This window comes from Miniopterus schreibersii (assembly GCF_964146895.1).
Source record: "Miniopterus schreibersii genome assembly, chromosome: 9".
In the NCBI taxonomy this organism is placed as follows: Eukaryota; Metazoa; Chordata; class Mammalia; order Chiroptera; family Miniopteridae; genus Miniopterus; species Miniopterus schreibersii.
In genome coordinates this window covers 21,940,492-21,962,220 of record NC_138118.1, presented here as the reverse complement: position 1 = coordinate 21,962,220, position 21,729 = coordinate 21,940,492, and the positions used below count along the sequence as shown (strand labels likewise).

The window sequence follows — 21,729 nt, the reverse complement described above, 5'->3', positions numbered from 1 at the left end:
TGGGAATTCTAACTAAAATAAATGAAAGCAGGATGTTGCAGTGAGAATTTTTATAACTTAAGATGTGTAACAATGAGGGGATTTATGGTCTCTGCTCTGGTGCAGTGCCTATGCTTTGAGGGGTCTGGAAAAAAGGAAATTACTCTGATATTCCAAAGGAATGTTATCTTAAATGCAAAAACACAATAGACAGGCTTAATTAAAGATTGACTTTTATCAGGGAAGGTTCTAGCCTAGGAAATGACTACCCACCATAAACTGCTTTTAGTTAAAAAGTTTTCATTTCTGACCACCCCATATAGTTACTTTAGGTCTCTGAGTTTGTAAAGCTACCACTCAGGACTTCCCTGAGTTTGTCAGGTTTCATAGGCGGCCCCTTTGCCTACAAATAAGTAAACAAGATCATTGCCGGCCATGAGAAGTATTGTAAAAAGAATAAACAATGATGTTGTTATCAGTGAAAGTGGAGTTCTTGGGGTCCCCAAGAACAAGAATTTCCTGAGGCCCCCATGGGAGGGTGGGGTTTCATGGGAGGGTGGGGTCCCATCTTTGCCCATCTCACCTGGAAGAAGTCCAGTCTTGTCTTCAGTGGAGCTAGAAGTAAGGCCACTGCCCAAAATTTCTGTTCCATATTACAGTACTTCCAATCCAGCATCTGGCTAGCTTAGCTTGTGTTCCCAGCTGCAGTCCATTACTTGTGGGGTCCATATGGCCGTGGGGCATGTGGTTGCCTAAGGCCGCATGGCTATGGAGACTAGTGCATGGGCAAGTGCAGTCACAGAACAAGGGTGAGCAAGTGAGGGGAACAAGGAGAGGGAACCCTTTGGGGATTTTTAACTTTCCAAGATTTTGCACACTTGCAGTGGCTTTACCCTTTTAGCCAATGATCTTTTCCCAGGCTAGACGGACAGGCAAGACCTTCCCTATGCCACCCTGACTTCACTTCCCATGTGCCCATTTCCCTTCTCCCAGTGATTTGCAGGGAATAGACCCTGGGGAGCCAGAAGTTCTAGCTTTCTGGGGAAGCTGCCCAGATGACCATGCTTACAATGTCTGGCCTCCCCTTTGCTCTCTTCCTATTATTAATATTAACTAGCTAATTATCACAATAACAATGTGATAAACAAATGCTTAACAGAAGTGGGGAGGGCCTCTCCAAGAGGGGGCATTTGAACTGTGATAAGAGAAGATAACGCTCTAGAGAAGACAGTTTTGCATCTTATTTTATGCATTACAACCAAAAGAGGAAATGTACATGGGTTACGTACAAGGAAACAGTGACTCTAAATGACACACTAGATCAGATGGATTTAACTGACATTTATAGGACATTTCACCCCAAAGCTGCAGGATATGCATTCTCCTCGAGTGCACATGGGACATTCTCAAAGAGAGACCACATGTTAGGCACAAAACAAGTCTCTACAAGTTCAAGAAGATTGAAATAATATCAAGCATCTTCTAGGTCATTTGCACCATGGAATACTATGCAGCTGTGAAAACGAAGGAGCTTTAGCCTTTGAGACAGCATGGTGGGAACTGGAAAGTATTATGCTAAGCGAAATAAGCCAGTCAGAGAAAGATAAGTATCACATGATCTTACTCATATGTGGAATCTAATGAACAAAATAAACCCATGAACAAAATAGATCCAGAGATGTAGAAGCACAGAACAGACCAACGAATCTCAGAGGGAAGGCAGAGGTGGGTCGGGGTGGGGAGAGAATAACCTAAGAATTTATATGCATGTGCGCATAACCCATGGGCACAGAAAATGGTGTGGAGGAGGAGGGTGCAGGGAGTAAGAGATCAATAGGGGGAAAAGGGGGATATTTGTAATACTTTAAACAATAAAGATAAATTTAAAAAAATAGAAAAATGGAAACATGGAACAGACTGATGAATCGCAGAGGAAAAGGGATGGGGTTAGAGGGGAGAGATCAACCAAAGAATATATATGCATTGCCCATGGACACAGACAATAGGGTGTGAAGGCCTGGGGAGGGGCAGGAACCAGGTGGAGGGGAGCAATCTGGGAAAAAAAGGAGGACATCTGTAGCACTCTCAACAATAAAGATTTTTTAAAATGTCCTTTCTCTTCTCATAGCAGGTTTAAGATGGGGTCAGTGAGCAAGGGGAGATTCAACACCTTCTTGCCAGAATCTCCAGTTCCCTGACCTTTTAATACACATCCACCCCAGCCACCCTACTGATCCACTGTAGGAGTGCAGCTCCCTGCCCTCTCTGCTAATCCACCAGGGCTATTAAACTTACACACACACACACACACACACACACACACACTCTCTCTCTTAGGTGCAGTGCCTCTCATCAGTGTGCCCTTGGTGCTTTCCAGCAGTCCTAAATGCCCACTGTTTGTCTTCACTATTTTCCTCAAGTCCATTGTACCTACCCACCTCTCTCCCACAGCTAATGATCTTGCTTTTGGTTTTCCTGCAAAAACTTGTTTATTGTATTATAGAGCTGCAGTTTTTATTTTTACTTTTGGGTTTTAATGTTTATTTGGATTTTTGTAACTTGAGAAGTCCTAAAATTTTAAACAAGAACTTTGAAACAAGTTTTAGATCTCTCTCTCTATTTAACCTGAATTTCAGTGAAAAATTTTCCTAAATATCATAAAGCTTAAAGAATATTTATGCTAGCAATTTCCTAAATAAATTTGGAACTACCTTCCCTGACATGTGTAACCCCTGTCAATTGGATATGTCATACAGGCCTGCAGAGATTTCCTGCTGTCCTGCTGTGAGTGTCCCATTAGAACAGATAATAAAGGAAATGCAGTCTTGACTAAACAGCTTCTCGTTCTGAAATTGTTTGCAATTGATCTGGTTTCAGAGCAGCTTTAATAGTAGCCATTATCTACATTTGCCAACTGCTTCACTCTTGCTCCAAAAACACAAAGAGTCACTTGGATTTGTGCATTTAAACACATCTTCACTCTGGGTTCCATCATGTGAAGCTATCTCAGACAACTTTTTTCTTTGCTTTCCATCAGTTTATATGACGATGATGTTCACTGGTGTGACATAAGATTACTTCATAATTGTTATTCAGTATTTTTAGGGTTTAGTTTCTTTTCTTTGAGGAAGCAGCCCTTTCTCAAACATCTGATGACTGCATCTGAAAAGTGTCTGCTTAACCCAGTCATTGTTTAATAACATGCTGCATAGCTTCCATGTGTTTGAATGTTTTTGAGTGTTTTTACTGTTGTTGACTTCTAATTTTGTGCCATTGTGATCAGAGAAGATGCTTGATATGATTTCAACTTTCTTGAACTTGTAGAGACTTGTTTTGTGCCTAACATGTGGTCTATCTTTGAGAATGTCCCATGTGCACTTGAGGAGAATACATATCCTGTCACTTTGGGGGGAAATGTTCTGTAAATGTCAGTTAAATCCATCTGATCTAGTGTGTCATTTAGGATCACTGTTTCCTTGTTCATTTTTCTGTCTGGAAGGACCTATCCAGTAAAGTCAGTGGAAGTTTTTATATATTTAGGTGCTCCTATATTAGGTACATATATGTTTACCAGGGTTATATCCTCTTGTTGGATCAATCCCTTTAGTATTATGTAATGACCTTTATTATCACTTGTATGGCCTTCAGTTTTAAGTCTGTTTTGTCAGATATGAGTATTGCTACCTCAGCTTTTTTTTTGCATGGAAAATTTTTTTTTCCATCCCTTCACTCTCATCCTTCATGAGTCTTTGGTTCAAGGTGGGTCTCTTGTAGGCAGTATATATTTGGGTCATGTTTTCTTATCCATTCAGCTACCCTATGTCTTTTGATTGGAACATTTAACCCATTTAAATTTAAGATCATTATTGATAGGTATCTATCTATTGCCATTTTAATTCTTTATGCCTAGCTTCTCTCTCTCTCTATTTCTTCTTATTATTACAGCAGTCCCTTTAGCATTTCTTGCAATGCTGGTTTGGTGGTGATAAGCTCCTTTAGTCTTTTTTGGTCTGGGAAGCTTTTTATTTCACCATCTATTTTGAATGATAGCCTTGCTGGATAAAGTAGTCTTGGTTTCAGATCCTTGTTTTGCATTACCTTGAATAGTTCATGCCATTCCCTTCTGGCCTGTAGAGTTTCTGATGAGAAGTCAGCTGACAGCCTTATAGGAGCTCCTTTGTAGGTAACATTGCTATTCTGTTGATGCCTTTAAGATTCTCACTTTGTCTTTAATTTTTCGCATTCTCATTATGATGTGTCTGGGCTTGGGCAGCTTTGGATTCTTCTTGCTTAGGACTCTCTGTGCCTCTGAACTTGTGTGATTTTTTCCTTAACCAGGTTAAGAAATTATTGTCATTATTTCTTCAAAAAGGTTCTCTATCCCTTGCTGACTTTCTTCTCCTTATGTTGTTTTTATGATGCAAATATTGTTATGTTTCATGTTGTCCCACTAATTCGTCAAGATATGTAATACAGACAGAGAAGATACCTCGATAACTGTAGATATCTTGTTGAAGCATTTATTCAGCCAATGTTTAATCCTTAAGTGGAAGATTCTAACAAAGGTGCTGAAATTGCACCATGAATTAGATACAGACATATTGTGGTTCAAATAAGTATGAGGTGTCTTAGTCTGTTCAGGTTGCTTTTAACAAAATTCCATAGGTTGGTAGCTTATAAACAACAGAAATTTATTTCTCACAGCTCTGGAGGCTCAGAAGTCCACGATCAAGGTGCTAGCAGGTTCAGTGTCCAGTGAGGGCAATTTCCTAAGCTGCTATCTTGTCACTATAACCACACTTGATGGAAGGGGCAAGGGATTGCTCTGAGGTCTCTTTCATAGAACACTAATCCCATTCCCAATGGCTCAGCCCTCCCAATGACCTAATCACCTCCCAAAGGCCCTACCTTCAAATACCATCACATTGGGGATTAGGACTTCAACATATAAAATTTGAAGAGATAAACATTCAGTCCCCCATATAAAGATTTTGTAAAAAATTAATGAAAACAAATAGATGATACCTGGGGAAATGTCTACTAATTATACAGCTTCTCTTTTTCTGCCTATCCTGCATTCCTGTCAGTTTAATCTCTCTGATAAGACTGCTGTGAGCTCCTTTACTCTTCCAAAGACTCCGTGCTTCCCACTGGACTACCCAGGTACATTTGATCACAATCTGCTTTTCCATCTTTATCTCTAGAATTCCTTTGCTCAGCAGACCAAGCTGCACTGCTCCTTTCTCCCTGACCATTGCCTATACTTTTCTGCCACAGGGAGTTTACTCAGGCTCACAGTGCAACCAGACATGTTTTTGGTTCCCTCTCTGCCTGTGAGGATTCTACCCATTTATCAGTGCTCACATGTGTGCTTTTAATATCCATGTTGACCTACCCTGAGCCCATCTACTCCTTTAGGCATTTGTCTAGCTTTTGTGTAACATGCCCCCAGCCTTCTGGAATGTAATAATGAACAAACAAAGCAACAAACTTGAATCCATCATATCCCCTACAATGTAGAATTGTTTCAGTTCTGCTTGGAATAGAAAGTACACAGTATTTAAATATTGAATGCATTCATTTGGTGCACAAAGACTATTTAGCAAGAATTTAATTTGTTTCTGCTATGTGCCTGACTAGGAGTTTGGCAATAAGATACAGATGAAATAGATAAGTTAACAAACAAAATACAATCTGTTACATGCTCCAATAGAGGTAACCAGAGGAAATTTATAAGAGTGGTACTAATTCTGGTGAGTCAATAATTGGATGAAAGAATGGATGACTATGTGAATGAATAATTTATTTTAATTTTCTAGAGCTGACATTTAGTACTCTACAGTCTATGGGTAAATCAGCCTGATAACTTTGTGTTACAACTGCAGTGACTGTCCTAATTTCCTTCTCCACCACATTTGCTAATAACACTCTGGTGAATACAATATAGTTCTAATGAATTTTGTACACCTGCTTTCTCAGGTGCATCATCATGACTTTAACCCCTGTGTGTACTGAGGTCTCAAATTGTTACATTAAGAATATTAATTTGGGAATTTAAAAAATAATGTTTAAGCATAAGATCAATCTAATATTTTACTATTAAAGACAGATAAAATAAATTTAATGCTTCTTCAATCTATGTTTCATACTTGTGCACAATTTTAACAAACTTCCCTTGGTTTTCTACTTATGATGATTTGAAACAAACTCATTTCTAGAGCCCTTTGCAGAAAGAACCTCAGTGGACTTTTCTTTTTTTATAGCTTTAATTTTTTCTTTCTTTTTATGAACTTTTTCTTTTTACAACCTTTTCATAAAAAATATTTTTCCCTATTTTACTTTTTTATTTTGTCTTTTAATCACAAAAATTAATGAGGCTTCTTGAACCTGTACTATTCTTGATCCCATGATCTAGTAGGTGTTTTAAACTAGGTCTACACTCAGTAATTATTTGATTCACTTCAAACATAATCTTGTTACTCATCATTATTGTGCTATAAAATGTCAGGCAACATCTAGGTTGGACATCATGTCTTTCTTGATGTCCTTCAGCAGAAGTTTAGTAGGGACTACTCAACAAAATTATCATATAGCAAAAAGTAAGATGTGACCTACTGTTGAGTTTAGAAAGTGTTACTTTTTTTTTTTTCTGTTGCCATTTAATGTTAGATTTCTGTGAGCTCACACTCATATAACAGAAGACATCATCTTTTATTTGTCTGGTTCAGTCATTCAATGAACATTTTTTGAACACCTGCTATGTGCCAGGGCTTTTTTCCCAGGTTCTAGGGTGTAGGAACAAATAAATAATTAATATTTTAGGAGAACAAAAATAGGTTAAAGAGAAGGACTTGAGAATGACCAGGGTAGGGAAGTGTACTTTATACAGGATGTCCAGAGAAAGCCTCTAACAAGATGCATTTGAGCAGGGACCTCATTGAAGCAAGAGAGTAACAGAGAGAGAGCCTTGCAGACATCTGAGATGGAGCATTCAGGAAGAGGTGGCAGTAAGCCCTGAGCCCCCAGGCTTCTCATGCTCACAGAATAAAAAAGCCAGTGTGGCTAGAGTACAGTGATCACAGCAGAGAGATAGGAAATAAGATCAGCGAGGATGTAAGTGCTGATATCATGTAGTATCTGTCAGCCATTGTAAGGCGTTTATTTACATTTTATTCTGAGTGAAATGAAAAGTTATTGGAGGAACCTGAGCCAAGAGTGACACACAATCTGATATGTATTTTAAAATATTACTTTACCTACTTATTGTATTAGTTTTCTTATGTGCGTAACAAATTACTACAACTTTAATGGCTTAAAACAGTTTTGTTATCTCACAGTTTCTATGGGTCTAGAATCAAAGAGGAGGGACCATTTAGCTTGATTCTCTGCTCAGTATCTCTTAAGTCTAAAATCAAGATGCTGTTTGAAGTGCAGGGTCCTGTCTCAAGCTTATGCAAATTATTGGCAGAATTTACTTCCTTGTGGTTGTAAGATTGAGGTCCAGGTCCCCAATTTTTGTTTATTTTTTGCCATCCTAATGTTTTTTTCTACTGTGGTAAAAATTTTATAACATAAAATTTACCATCTTAACTATTTTTTAAGTGTACACAGTTCATTAGGGTTAAGTATACTCGGACTGATGTGAAAATCTTTAAAATGTTTTTATCTTGCAGATCTGAAACTCTGTATCCATTAAACAATTTCCCTTTCTCCCTTCTCCCATCTCCTGGTAATCACTGTCCTGCTTTCTGTCTTTGTGAGTTTGACAACTATATATACCACATATTAGTGGAATCATACAATATTTGCCTTTTTGTGTCTGGCTTATTGTTGGTTTGTTTTTGCTGGCTGTCAGCCTGAGACCACTCTTAGTACCTAGCCACATAGGGTGTGGGCATTTTGGGAGCTATTTCATAATCCTTCTTACTATGTAAGAAGAGACCAGAATTGTGGAAGGGACAGAAGAAGCTGGAGACCAGATAGAAGGCACTGAAGATGTCTAACCCATTGCTTCTCAAAATTTAATATGTATATGAATCTCCTGGGGATTGTGTTAAAATTAGATTCTGACTTGGTAACGCTACAACCCGACTCTCCTAACAATCTCCTAGGTGATGGCAGTGCTGCTTGTGAAATAGCAAGACACAGGCTAATGATGACAGTGGCCTCGGCTACGGTGGTAACAGTAGAGATGAGAAATGGTCTGATTAGGGATATGATTTGAAGTAGAACCAAAGGTCTTTGGATCCTTTGCTGAGGAGGAATGAGAGGCATCAGGATGACATCTAAATTTAAGGGATGACAAAGATTGTAGGAGGAACTGGTTTCAGGCAGAAATCAAGTGTTCAGTTTGGATAAACCAAATTGGAATCCCAATAGAAATGATCACAAAATGCTATGGGAAATATCAGGTTTATAAATCATATACACTGTTACCAGAGACTTAAATTTTTTTGTTTCTGTGAACCACAACTATGAGACTCTTTTTAAGTGTCTTGGAATTTATTTCACTATATTACAAAGTTAAGCAATACAAAGGGCCTTATTGATTTGTGCTGCATTTTCTCTGCTTCTCTTGCATTGACATTACTAAGATAGCAATGTTTTTTTGTCCTCAGGCCAAGGTATTTACAGTGAAATTAACATAGTATTACTCAAATCATTAGAGCTGTTCCTAGAAGCTGACATGTGCATCACTGTGCATATTTATTTTATTTTATTTTATTTTTGTTAATCCTCACTGGAGAACATTTTCAATTGATTTTCAGAGAGAGTGGAAGGGAGGGGAGATGAATTACTTAATTTTCCCTGGCTATATAGGCAGTTTCATGGTATGGCTAATTATAATTTATTTCCTGAGCTAAATTATGCAAAGTTAGTTTTGTCACATTATGAGAGCTTGCATGGAAGTCCATCATCGCTGATTGCTTTATCACAGCGAATTTGGGTGTGCCACTAAAATTCTGTGGCACACAAAAAGTACATTTTTTGCTGATCTGACAAAAATATAGGTATAATTTTGATTGATTTACAAAATAATAATAATAGTAGTAAAAATTACCTACCCTTTTTGCTCCAAAGTGACTTTTTAAAAAATCAAGTACCTGTACTTACATATAAGGATTTCTGGTACCAAGAATTAACCAGTCAGGTGCAACTTTATTATGCGATGTGACCAAGAAGATGCAACTCTATTATATGACATATATTTATGGTATAAAACGGCATTCACACCAGATGGCTACTGTTGTGTTGGCTGTAGCCATTTTTTAATTTTACAGTCTGAGGGAAAAGAGGTCAGTACCCTTCACTAAGTAGTCAGGTGTTACATGTTTAAAAAATGTTTGCAGCACACCAGTTGAAAATAGCTGTTTTATCATAAGTAGACGGCATAGACTACAGGTGTTGAGGGTGTGTTTCCTTATAATTTCCTTCAACATCAATCATGTAAAATCTTAGCCTTACTTAAACCTATTTTCTGAAGAAAAAAAAGCAAAAAATAAAGCATTTGACAGGATATAAGCTGGAAACTGTGGTGCCACCCTGTTTTTTCATGGGATGCTGCAGAAATGCTAGTTTAGCCAGAGAAAAGTTTAATACTTGGATTCATTACATTTTATATATTTTAATAGACCTTTAAATAAAGCATAGCTGTTCTTAGCACTGCTTGGGTGCTAGCTACATAATATCCAGTGAAATGAGGTTATGAGAGATGGTTTATGGTTTCAGGTAGGGGTCAGATGAAGGCAGCACAGGACAGTGTTGGTTTACAGGACTGTTCATTCTTTGGAACAGTGAGCATTCACTTTACCACATGCCAAATCTTTATAGAAAGCTCTGGTTTATTTTTTTTCATGTTAAACAATAAAACCTGGTAGCTTTTATGACCAGGAAAAAAATGAGGTGAATGAGAAAGGAGATATTTCAAGGATGTGCTGGTGATTATGTTTTGTAAATAAGAGTCTGAGCTGATGAAAATTAAACCACCTCATTGAGTGGCAGGGATGAGAGACGGTAGGCCTGAAGGAGGCGACCGACGTGGAGGGTGGTAAGGAAGCCTGCACTATCATCTGGATAACTTTCAGTCTGGAACCCTGGGCTAGGACTCACTGCCTTACGTGACAATTAGGCTTTCTGTTGGTTTGGAAGAGTGTGATGGTAAAAGAAAGGCGTGTTGATCTCCGCACTTGATTTGGTTTTCTATAGGCCTGTTTTTATAGTGTATTGTATTAAAACCCAGAATATAAATCTAGGCATAATTGTTTTATGAGTTGGTTCAAAGTTGTCTCGATTTTTCTTCCTATTTTATATATTTTAATGTGTTGGAATAACTACTTTATAATATAAAATTTAGCTTTTGCTTGGTAATTTATGAAACTAATTTCTTACCCTTTCCTTTTCCTAGGAGCACTGAATCCAAAAAATTGGGGAAAGAAATATCCAACATGTAATAGCCCCAAACAATCTCCTATAAATATTGATGAAGATCTTGCACAAGTAAATGTGAATCTTAAGAAACTTAAATTTCAAGGTTGGGATAAAACATCTTTGGAAAACACAGTCATTCATAACAATGGGAAAACAGGTAAAATGTTTGCATTTAGTTTGTGACTTTAATATGTTTATTGGACCTAGAGTAAGATTAGATTGGTTTCATTTGATTTTCCGTTCATAATGTACTAAAATGTACTAGAAACTATATGTAGAACAAACCAAAGAGAGCATAGCAAATTGGAAGTTTAGACAGCATTTTGAAAATGTGTACAAAAAATAAAATCACCAAAGTCATTACCTCATGTTTTCCAATATTACAACAATAATGATGCCTCCATTAGATATGATAAATATAATGTAATATATAGTTAATGTAATCTAATAATTCCATCACTGGTTAATCACTTAGTCAATCAGGATTTCCTTGTCTTGGGCATTGTAGTTTGATTTGTCTGCTGAACCTCACATTGTATTCAATAATTAGATAAGAAAAAAGCAATTGACTATAATTGAATTTTAAAAAATTACTAGCCCTTCTATATAAAAGTTTAAAATTATATACAATCCTAGAAAGTGCTTTTTCTTGAGACTATCTTTATAAAAAACATGCAAAATATAATACCATAAAAATTCCATGAAATGATAAGTAGAAAAAAGACTTTTTAAAAAATGAACACCTTTCCTTTTCTGATATATTTTAAATGAAATTGTATGTATTTCAAGAAGTGCGGTAAAAACAAATATACTTGTGGGGAAAAGATTAGAAAAAATATTCAAAATTATAATAGTGGTTATGATGAGGTGGTTTATCATTAGTGAATTTTTTCTCTATTTTCCATATTTTAGTAATATAATTTTTGAATGTGGCAATTTAGATTTAAATCCCAGAAGGGTAGGAATTTTTCTACATCAGTGCCTAGTGTAGATTAATTACTCAAAAAATATGTGTTGAATGAAAAATTAAGAAAATTATTATAATATATTCTTAATTAAATTCATAAAAGTATATATTGTTGCAAATCTTGATATTTTCAGTGCTGGCTTTGAAGGCTGTTACAAAGCAGTGAGGCATGTCCTTTCTGCTGTGTTTTCTCATTGGAGTGTGGTTAGCACTTGATCTTTAGAGCCACACCTTTGTTTTGCAATATTTTTATTAAAAAGTTTTAATGTTGATATTATTGCAGGTGTCCCCCTCTTCCCACCTTTGTCTACCTCCACCCACCCCTGCTTCCTGCTCCCTTGGCCTTCACCACACTATTGTCCCTGACCATGGAGGGTGCATATATGTTCTTCAGCTAATCCCTTCACCTTTTTTATCAGTCACCCTCACCCCCTCCCCTCAGGCACAGGGCAGTTTAGTTTACTGCTGGTTTCTAAAGTACAATGTGAAACCTTGAGCAGGTTACTATCTGTGACTCAATTTCCTTATCTGTAAAATAGGGGTAATGCTGATGTCTCCGCCTTCCTAGGATTGTGTGAGGATCAAATATTTAATATGTGTAAATTACTCAGTGAAATGCATAGCACATTGTAAGTGATAAATAAATGTTGTGTTGTTGTTATTTTTTTATTATTACTAATGGAAGTTTATATCTCTAGTTGTCTCGTCAGCATGATAGATTCAGTCCCTACTGCCAATGGTGGTTTCTGCTTCATGGAACAAAAACTATTTAAATCTGATTGAGAGACATTAAAATCTTACACTAGGCTCTCAAGAGAATCATTAATCTCCAAACAACTCTTAAAATACTGTCAAATAATATCTAATATGGAGCTCAAATTAGGAGAGTTTAAGATTCTGAAAGTTGTCACTCAGGGTTCAGACATGAGATGGCTAAACCCCCTTCAATGGGAATGGGTGTCCGCCTTCCTTGCCCAGCCTGGGTCAGAGGTTCTGGAGCCTGATGAAGCCTGGGGTGATGCGTGGAAGTTAAGGAGGTGGGACAAGAGCAGGAGCCTGATAAGGAGTAGAAATGATCTGAAAGTGAGAAGGCGGGAACACTCCCAAGAAGACTTTTTTCCTTTCCACTCTTCTGTTCCTTCTCCTTTCACTTTGTCCCCTCACTATCATCATATGCCTGAGGGAAGCAAAGATTTGGGGCAATAGCCATCCCAGGATACCAAAGAAACAGGGCAGGTGGACTGGATGGCTGTCTTCTGCTGCATGGGTACCACAGCATTAAAGTCTTTGGGGTTAGTTTACATTTTGGGCAAAAAATTATATCAAGTATATTGTGCAGAATTACAAGTTCAACTTCCAAAATAGCAACTTAAGTTTTTAAAATTTATCAAATATACGATTTTTAAAAATATATATCTTTATTGATTTCAGAGAGAGGAAAGGACAGGGGGGAGAGAGAGAGATAGAAATATCAATGATGAGAAAGACTCATTGATCGGCTGCCTCCTGCACACCCGTGCTGAGAGTTGAGCCTGCAACCTGGGCATGTGCCCTGACCGAGAATCAAACCTCAATCTCCTAAATCCTAGGTCAATGCTCAACCGCTGAGCTATGCCTGGCTGGGCACATTAAAAATGATTTTTAATGTACCTGTAATAGAAGAAAATTTACTTAGAATTTGTAATTTAGTTGTAATTTGACTTTTAGAAATTTAGAGGCAATTTTATTTTGTGTGTGTCTATGTTTTTTGTGTGTGTTTTTTAGTGGAAATTAATCTCACTAATGACTACCGTCTCAGTGGAGGAGTTTCAGAAATGGTGTTCAAAGCAAGCAAGATAACTTTTCACTGGGGAAAATGCAATATGTCATCTGATGGATCAGAACATAGTTTAGAAGGACAAAAATTTCCACTTGAAGTAAGTCACTAGTTCTGCTGGTTACTACTTCATTTTAGAAATCATTGAGATTTTATTTAGTATATAATTTATTAATTTGTTATCAAATTTTATAATTTGTACAGTTATATTTTGTTTGCTTTGTTAATATCTGTCTTCCTTACTAGACTAAATTCAGAAGCACTCAAATTTGCTTTTCTACTTCCTAATAACCCCAGAGTGTCACACTGTCAACTATCAACACGATCAATAAATGTTTTTGAGTAAATGAGTGAATGAAGTTTTTTCATATCCCTATAGAAAAAAAAGGCAAGGTGGGGGGCAGAATTTCGTCAATATACTGGAGAATCAAAGAAATACAAAAAAATGAGAAAAAATTTCAGCTTTAAAATTGGCAAAATAAATTAGAATAAATCATGAGTGTGGGATGAAATAAACATTTTCATACATGGCTGGAGAGAGTATAAATTGGTCGACTTTCTGGGATGCAGTTTGCTTGTTTTTATCAAGGACTTTAAATATTTCATTCTCAATACCCATCATTTCAGTTTATAGTAATTTAATCTAAAAATAATTAGATATATACTCAAATATGTATGTGCAAAGATTTATTTACAGTAATAAATTTGAAACAAAAGGGAATGATTAAATACATTTATGGAATATTATATATCTTGAAAAATCCTATTTTTGAATGATTTACACAAAAATGGTTCATCATAAGATATTAATGCTTTTTACTTTATAAAATGAGGAACATGGTATTATTATTTAAGCTTTGTAAAACATGAAAACTAGTGGCTGAGAGTACAGAGTTTGAACCATAGACTAGGTTTGAATGTGGACTTCGCCATTTAGTTATTAAAGACATGGCATTGTACAAATTATTCACTTTACCTAAGCTTCCAGTTCTCTGCTGTGAAATTAACATAATAGTAGTTGCACCTACCTTATGAAGTTGTTATGAGGATTAAATGAGAGAATGAATTATTACTAATATAAAAATATTTGAGGGAAATCAAGAAAACATTAACAGTGATTTTCTCTTTGTAATGGCATATAGGTGCCTTCTTAAAAATTTCCATATTTTCTAAATTACTTATAATGAAACTATTAGTTTATATTCCAAAATAGATATTAATAATAACAATAAGACTAGAGTGAATTATCTCTTAAAGGACTGAAAATAATTTTTAATGTGGATAAGCACCTTCAAATTTATAACTTATAATGTATTTTTAAATATATTAAATATTCTTAAAGAAAAAACAGTATCAAATTTGGTTTGTCGGAGAAATAAAAGTCAATTCATTAAACACATAACATTCTCACCCGGCCAGCATGGCTCAGTGGTTGAGCATCAACATATGATCCAGGAGATCACAGTTCGATTCCCAGTCAGGGCACATGCCCAGGTTGCGGGCTCGATCCCAAATAGGGGGAGTGCAGGAGGCAGCTGACCGCTGACTCTCTCATCACTGATGTTTCTCTCTCTTTCACCCTCCCTCTTCCTCTCTCTGAAATCAAAAAAGACATATTTAAAAATAAATAAATAATAAATAAATAAATAAATAAATAAACACACATAACATTCTCACTTCTGAGAGTTTAGCTTTCTCACAATATTACTTATTTAGAACAAAGATGAAAATCAATATACAGATGATATATTATAGAATTGTGCACTTGAAGCCTATGTAATTTTATTAACCAATGTCACCCCAGTAAATTCAATGAAATATTTTTTTAAATCAAGGAAAACCCTGACAGCATAAGCCCTGAACCAGCAAAATAAACAGTAAGGAATTTGTGCCCTAAACCTCAGCTATTTTTGTTATTTAAAAAAGCCCTTGAATGTTCTCTCGGTGGTATTTCTTGCTGGTCTGTTGCTTGTTTCTTAAAACTCTCTCCATGTCATTGTGCAAGCAGGGAACTGAGGTGCATCCTTGTCTTGCTCTTTTTTTCTGGTCTTCTGCATTCTCCAATCAAGTCTTCTCCATTCTGTCCCTAAATGATATGGGAGGTCAGATAAAAATTTAAACCACCTTTGTCTCTTACTTGGCTTATTGAATGTTTCTGAACTGGTCTCCTCTCTAGTCTTAATCTCTTCCATGTTACTCCCTTTCCCCCAATCCTGTCCCCTCTCCACCCCGTTAGCTGAAACGCATCAGGACTTGGCATTGCTCTCAAGACAAAGTTGCAGGCAGGGCCTGGCGCGCAGACTCCTGGTGTGGCCCCTGCCTACTTCTCCAGCTTCATGTGTCCTCTCTGTCAGATTTGCTCAGCAGAAACAACACAAATTACTGCTCATTTCCTACATTCCTCATATTTGCTTTCCTGTTGGCCTTTCCCAAGATGGTCCTTCTGATTTGAGCACCCAGTCATCTCTTCTGCCTTTTCACCTCTGAGCTTTTAAGCTTCTTGCCCTTTGCGGTTCAGCTTAGAAATCCTGTCTTTGAAAGGCTTTGGTGATCACCCAAGGCAGGAGCCTCTGTCCTCTGCTTCATACCTGCTATTTCTCTGATCACAACCCTACTGCAATTAATGAGAGACTTTCTGCTCTTCCCTTAATTATACTTCTAAACTGAGTTACCTCATTTCCAAGCCCACGAAAAGCACCAAATTATAAGTGAGACTAGAGGCTGTCATTGACAGGTATATAGACTGAAGGAGAAATTAGCAAGGTATAGCCTCACAGCTGAGAAGACAAAACAAGGAATTAAAACTCTTAGTAATTTTTAGATAGAAATAAAGTCCTTAAGAATTTCACTATTAATTGAGTGGAAAACAATATCCAAAAACAATAACTCAGACCATCAGGAAAGGCATGTCAAGTCAAAAAAGAATGAAACTGTATTTGAAAGAATACCAGCAAAATAGTCAAAATAACATTTGATCATTTATTACATTTGATAATTGCTCTAGTAAATTATTACTTCAGTGTTGCCTGGTAATAGCAAAATGGTCATTTCAGTTCTAGTTGTGTCTAACTTGTGTTTCCTTCCTTGCTGCAGAATGATAAAGATAATAAATGCAGTTGTATATACATAAAATTGATAAAATATTTTTAAATATGCAGAATACAGAATCATACTGTTTAGAGAATTTTTTGGATAGAATTAATTGAATTAGTAAATTATTTTATTGTCTCTTTGCTCACTTTTGTGAAGCCCTTCTATATACTAAAGCCATTACTGTTACATTTATAGATGCAAATCTACTCCTTTGATGTGGACCAATTTTCAAGTTTTGAAGAAGCAGTTAAAGGAAAAGGGAAGATAAGAGCATTATCCATTTTATTTGAGGTAATAATTATACATAGATTTAACACTAACTTAATTCTTTTTTTAATCACATGAAATATTGATGTGAAATATCAAAACATACTTTGGAACAAATAGAAGAGCTCGCAAGTGGAATGCTAACTGGTGATTGTTTTCAAAGAGAACAACCGTTTGGCTGAGAAGTAGAAAGGGTACTCTTGTACTCGTTTATTGGGCACTTCACTTCCAACTGGAACAGCCTGTTCTGAGTGTACCAATTTGCCTGTTTGTTTATGCAAAGCATCATAATGGTATAGCAGTGACTGTGAATCATAACATTTAAAAATGCATTTTTCTCAGTGGAAAATTTAAAAGATTTACAAGTTTTTTGTTGTATTTGTTTATACTTTGCTGTGGAAAAAAAAAATGAGCATTTGGAGGACATTACTTTTGACTACTTAAAATGGAAGTCACTAATCTTTACATTTTGGTGAACAGTTAATCAAATACTTTATCTCATTTTTAGAATGTCATTCTTTTTTAACAGGTTGGAATAGAAGATAATTTGGATTACAAAGCAATTATTGATGGAGTTGAGAAAGTTGGTCGTTTTGGTAAGTAAACTATTTGGGAAAATCTCCCAGATTCTGTTTTGAATACTTATGAATTTTTACAAAAATCAGTTGGATGGGAGAACGAGTTATACACAGATCTTTCTGGCAAGTAGATTGCTGCCTACATGAGTGAGGGCTGGCACACAAATAGCGAAATGACCAAGGCAGTGCTATTGGGACGTGCTACTGGGAAGATGCAAAGCAAAAATGCAGCTATTCAAGGAGACAGGAAAGCCAGATTGTTTCAGGATTCTAAGACCAGATGAAACACTTAGGAAAACTCTACCAACTTTTTTGTAGGAATTCTCTATTTTGAATACAAGTTATATATACTTGTATATCTAGTGAGTTAAATCAATATTTATTATTGTATTATATATATGTGTGTGTTTATATACATATGTTATCCAGAATATATTTTCCACTCTGTTTTGCCTTTTTACTCTCTTAATTGTGACTATTGATGAATAGATCTTGAATATCACATATTAAAATTGATTATTTATCCTGTATGGATACTTTTTGTGTGCTATGTCAGAAATTTGAATTTACCATAAGGTTATAAAGATAATTTCCTCTGTTTTTCTCTTAAACTTTTCTTATTCTGTTCACATTTAGATCTATAACCTATTTAAAACTGATCCTTGCAGTGTATTTAGAACTGATTGGAATCAAGATGCACTTTTTCCATAAAGATATTCAATTGATAGAGCACTGTTTATTGAAAACACAGTCCATTCCAACTACAGAGTAATATTTTCTTTCATAAATCAAGTGACCATATATGTGTGGGTCTGGACTTTCTGTTCTCTTCCATGTTCCCTTTGTCTCTTTTTCCATAAAGATCTCATTATCATGGGTTTTACAGCTTTATATAATAGATCTTACTATATAATAGTGAAAGTTCATCGGCTTTATTATTGTTCAAGGGTATCTTAACTTTGTTTTTTTCAATTCCAGTTGACATTCAATATTATATTAATTTCAGATGTATAGCATAGTGGTTATACATTTACAAAGGGACCCTCTCAATAAGTCTAGTAACCACTTGGCACCATACGTAGTTATTACAATATTATTGACTATATTCCCTGTGCTGTACTTCACATCCCCTTGTCTATTTTGTGACTACCAATTTGTATTCCTTATTCCCTTCACCTAACTTTTCTTTGTATTTCCAACTAAATTTTAAGATCAGCATGTCAGTTCACACAACACACATACACACACACATAAAAAGTCCCTCCTGGGACTTCAATTAAAAGTTCATTGACTCTATAAATTAATTTGGAAAAAATCAACACCTTCACAATGCTAAATCTTCGTATTCAGGTACATGGTATTTCCCATTATTTTAAGATTTTATCTAATTCAGGAAAGTTTTATAATTTTAAAATATAGATGTTATACACATCATTTGTTAGATTTACTTGTATTTGATATTTTGTTGTTATTATGTTATATTGTTTAAATTTTTATTTTCTATTTGATACCGTTATATAGAAATAGAATAAATTTTTATACATTGGTCTTGTATGCAGTGGCTTTACTAAAAGGACTTATTAACTCTAATAGTCTGTAATTTTTTTGATATTTTACGTACACAATCATGTTATTTGCAAATTATGATGTTATCATTTATTCCTATCCAGTCTTCATGAGTTTTTTTTTTTTTCTTTTTCTTACTTTATTGCATTGACCCAGTCTTCCAGTTCAGTGTTAGATAGAAATGGTGATAGGACATCTTTGTTTCTTTTTTTTTAATCCTTACCTGAGGATATTTTTTTTCAATTGGTTGCCTCCTGCAGTCACCTCAATAGGGGCTAGGGATCGACCTGCAACCAAGCTCTGTGCCCCAGACCGGAACTGAACCAGAGACACTTCAGTCTGCGGGCAGATGCTCTAACCACTGAGCAAAACCAGCCAGGGTTCTTTGCGTCATTCTTGATCTCCAGGGGAAAGTTTTCAGTAAATCATCCTTATTATGTTTATTATGGGCATTTGAAGATAATCATCAGAGTAAGATTTTGGATTTGTTTTCCACTAAAGATATCAAATCTTATTCAATAATTTTTCTGTATTTATTGAAATGGTCATATAATTTCTGAATATCTTTTATATGTAAAATAATCTTTCCAGCATCTTCTTGGTGTAAAGAAGCATCCAACACTATGTAGTAATATATGTAAGAGAATTAGCTATATGCCAGTTTTATTGCCATTTTAAAAATATATCTAGCCCAGCCGGGCGTGGCTCAGCGGTTGAGCGTCAACCTGGGATCCAGGCGATCAGGGTTCGATTCCCGGTCAGGGCACATGCCCGGTTGTGGGCTTGATCAATGACTCTCTCATCATTGATGTTTCTGTTTCTCTCTCTCCCTCTCCTTTCCTCTCTCTGAAATCAATCAATCAATATATATAATATATATATGTATGTATATGTATATATATATAAAGCATTCTCAAAATTTCATTTCTGATTAAATACATAACAAGCATATGTCTCTGTTTCATAGACTATTTGAACAGCTAAGTTCCAGAGTTGGGATTCCAGCTGAGATGTATGTTATTACTTTGCAGGGAAACAGGCCTCATTAGATCCATTCATATTGCTGAACCTTCTGCCAAACTCGACTGACAAGTATTACACTTACAATGGCTCACTGACCTCTCCTCCCTGCACAGACACTGTTGACTGGATTGTTTTCAAAGATACAGTTAGCATCTCTGAAACCCAGGTAATCTTGGAAATTCAAACAAATGAAATAATTTGAAGGAATCGAAACAATAATTTTCTAAGATTTACTACAGACTGTGTTTTAGAGTACTTACTGATGCCCTTGAAGCAGGAATGTTAAAGTATATGTTAAATTATCTTCCTTTTAGTTGGCTGTTTTTTGTGAAGTTCTGACAATGCAACAGTCTGGTTATGTCATGCTGATGGACTACTTACAAAATAATTTTCGAGAACAACAGTACAAGTTTTCCAGGCAGGTGTTTTCCTCTTATACTGGAAACGAAGAGATTCATGAAGCAGGTATGTATTGAAATATAATTTTTCTACAACTCACAGATTCAGTGTTGTAGGAGATAACTGTGGTATAGTGGAAAACATACGTTTTTAGAAATATTTTGATTACTGGCTTTGTAGCTTTAAACAAACTATTTAACTTCTCTGAATCTCAGTTACCACATTCATAAAATGGCAATTTAAAAAATCTGTTCTTTCCCACATGATTAATTCCATTTTGCAGATGAGAAAAAGTGAGATACAGTAAGGAAGTGATTTTTCTAAAACACACAGTAATAGATGGCAAAGCTACATATACAGCTCCAAATTCACTTTATGGAATTTGCCTTTACTAAGAGCTATAAATGAGAAATGAGTAAGTGACCAAGGTGTTCGGATCAGAGGTTGGGGAGATCACATCTGGTTGGAGTGATGGGGGAACCTCAGTGAGAGAAGTATATTTGAGCTAAGCTTTGACATGTGATTTGGGTTGTTTTTTGTTTTTTGTTTTTTTCCAATTTGTTTTTGAGGCAGATAAGTAATTTGTTTCAATGAGTATTTTTAAATTAAACTTATTAGGGTGACATTGGTTAGTAAGACTATATAGGTTTCAAGTGTAGTTTCTGTGATACTACATTGTGTGCCCACCACTGAAAGTCAAACCTCCTGTCACCATATATTTGGGTTTTAAAGTGTTCATCTCTGTGTTGGCAGCTCCCAGAGAAGAGCTAGCACCTAGAAGGGATTGAAACCAAATGCGCTTAATTATTAATGAATAAAAAGTGAGTCTTTTCCCCATTTGTCTTCTTTAGGGAGAAAGAAATGTATCCTTGTCAGGCAATGCAGAGGACGCAGGGAAAGCACCTCCCCAGTGCCTTCTGTGTCTTTTGAAGCTGCACAGCAATCAGAGCCTTTGGAAATGCCCAGAGGACACAATCAGTTGCATCTATTGACTTGTCCTTTTTATTTTAGCCTCTGAATGAACTGGTTCATGAAAGAAATAGTTGAAATGGCCTTTGCTTTAGGGACTTAAAACCTTTCCAAGTACATGGTCTTCTTTGATCTCAGCCCTGCAATGAATTTTTGGCCATGTATAATATTAATTTAATAATCATCTGCTCTTGAAGATTAGGCATTAAAATGGCATTTTTAATGTGCTATTTGTGAGCATTGTTTACCCTTTAACCACAAAAAAATAAAGCACAAGACAGCAGTGATGAATAGCTGCATTTAATTTTATGTTGTTTCAAATTAAATTGCCCCAAAGTGAAGAAATTTAATTATATTTTTACTAGCAGCGCTAAGCACTATAACCTCCTATCTGGTAAATAACAGACAATAGATTAGAAAAAAGAAACTGGATTTAACCATCTCCTTTTCTAAAATGCAGATGATCAAATAAATTAAATATATGTGATCTTTTTGCCTTGTACTTTTACCAATTATATTTTATTAAAACCTTTCCCAAAGGTTTGCCATTTCATGGTAGTTCCTGTTTAGTACTAGCTAATCTCCTTGTGTTCTCCTCTCCGCCTAAATCCCTTCTCTCATCCTGAAGAGGGCAGACAACGTCT

General features: G+C 35.8%; 1 protein-coding gene across 4 annotated transcripts in view; it reads left to right on the top strand.

The window, feature by feature from the left end:
• Positions 1-21,729, top strand: part of PTPRZ1 (protein tyrosine phosphatase receptor type Z1) — a 168,546-nt gene that overhangs the window by 79,321 nt on the left and 67,496 nt on the right. For all 4 annotated transcript variants that reach the window (XM_081147669.1, XM_081147668.1, XM_081147667.1 and 1 more), the window contains exons 3-8: positions 10,385-10,564; positions 13,139-13,290; positions 16,479-16,574; positions 17,080-17,146; positions 19,726-19,883; positions 20,032-20,182. In XM_081147669.1, the coding sequence (XP_081003795.1) occupies positions 10,385-10,564; positions 13,139-13,290; positions 16,479-16,574; positions 17,080-17,146; positions 19,726-19,883; positions 20,032-20,182 (804 nt within the window). The remainder of the gene's footprint in view (positions 1-10,384; positions 10,565-13,138; positions 13,291-16,478; positions 16,575-17,079; positions 17,147-19,725; positions 19,884-20,031; positions 20,183-21,729) is intronic.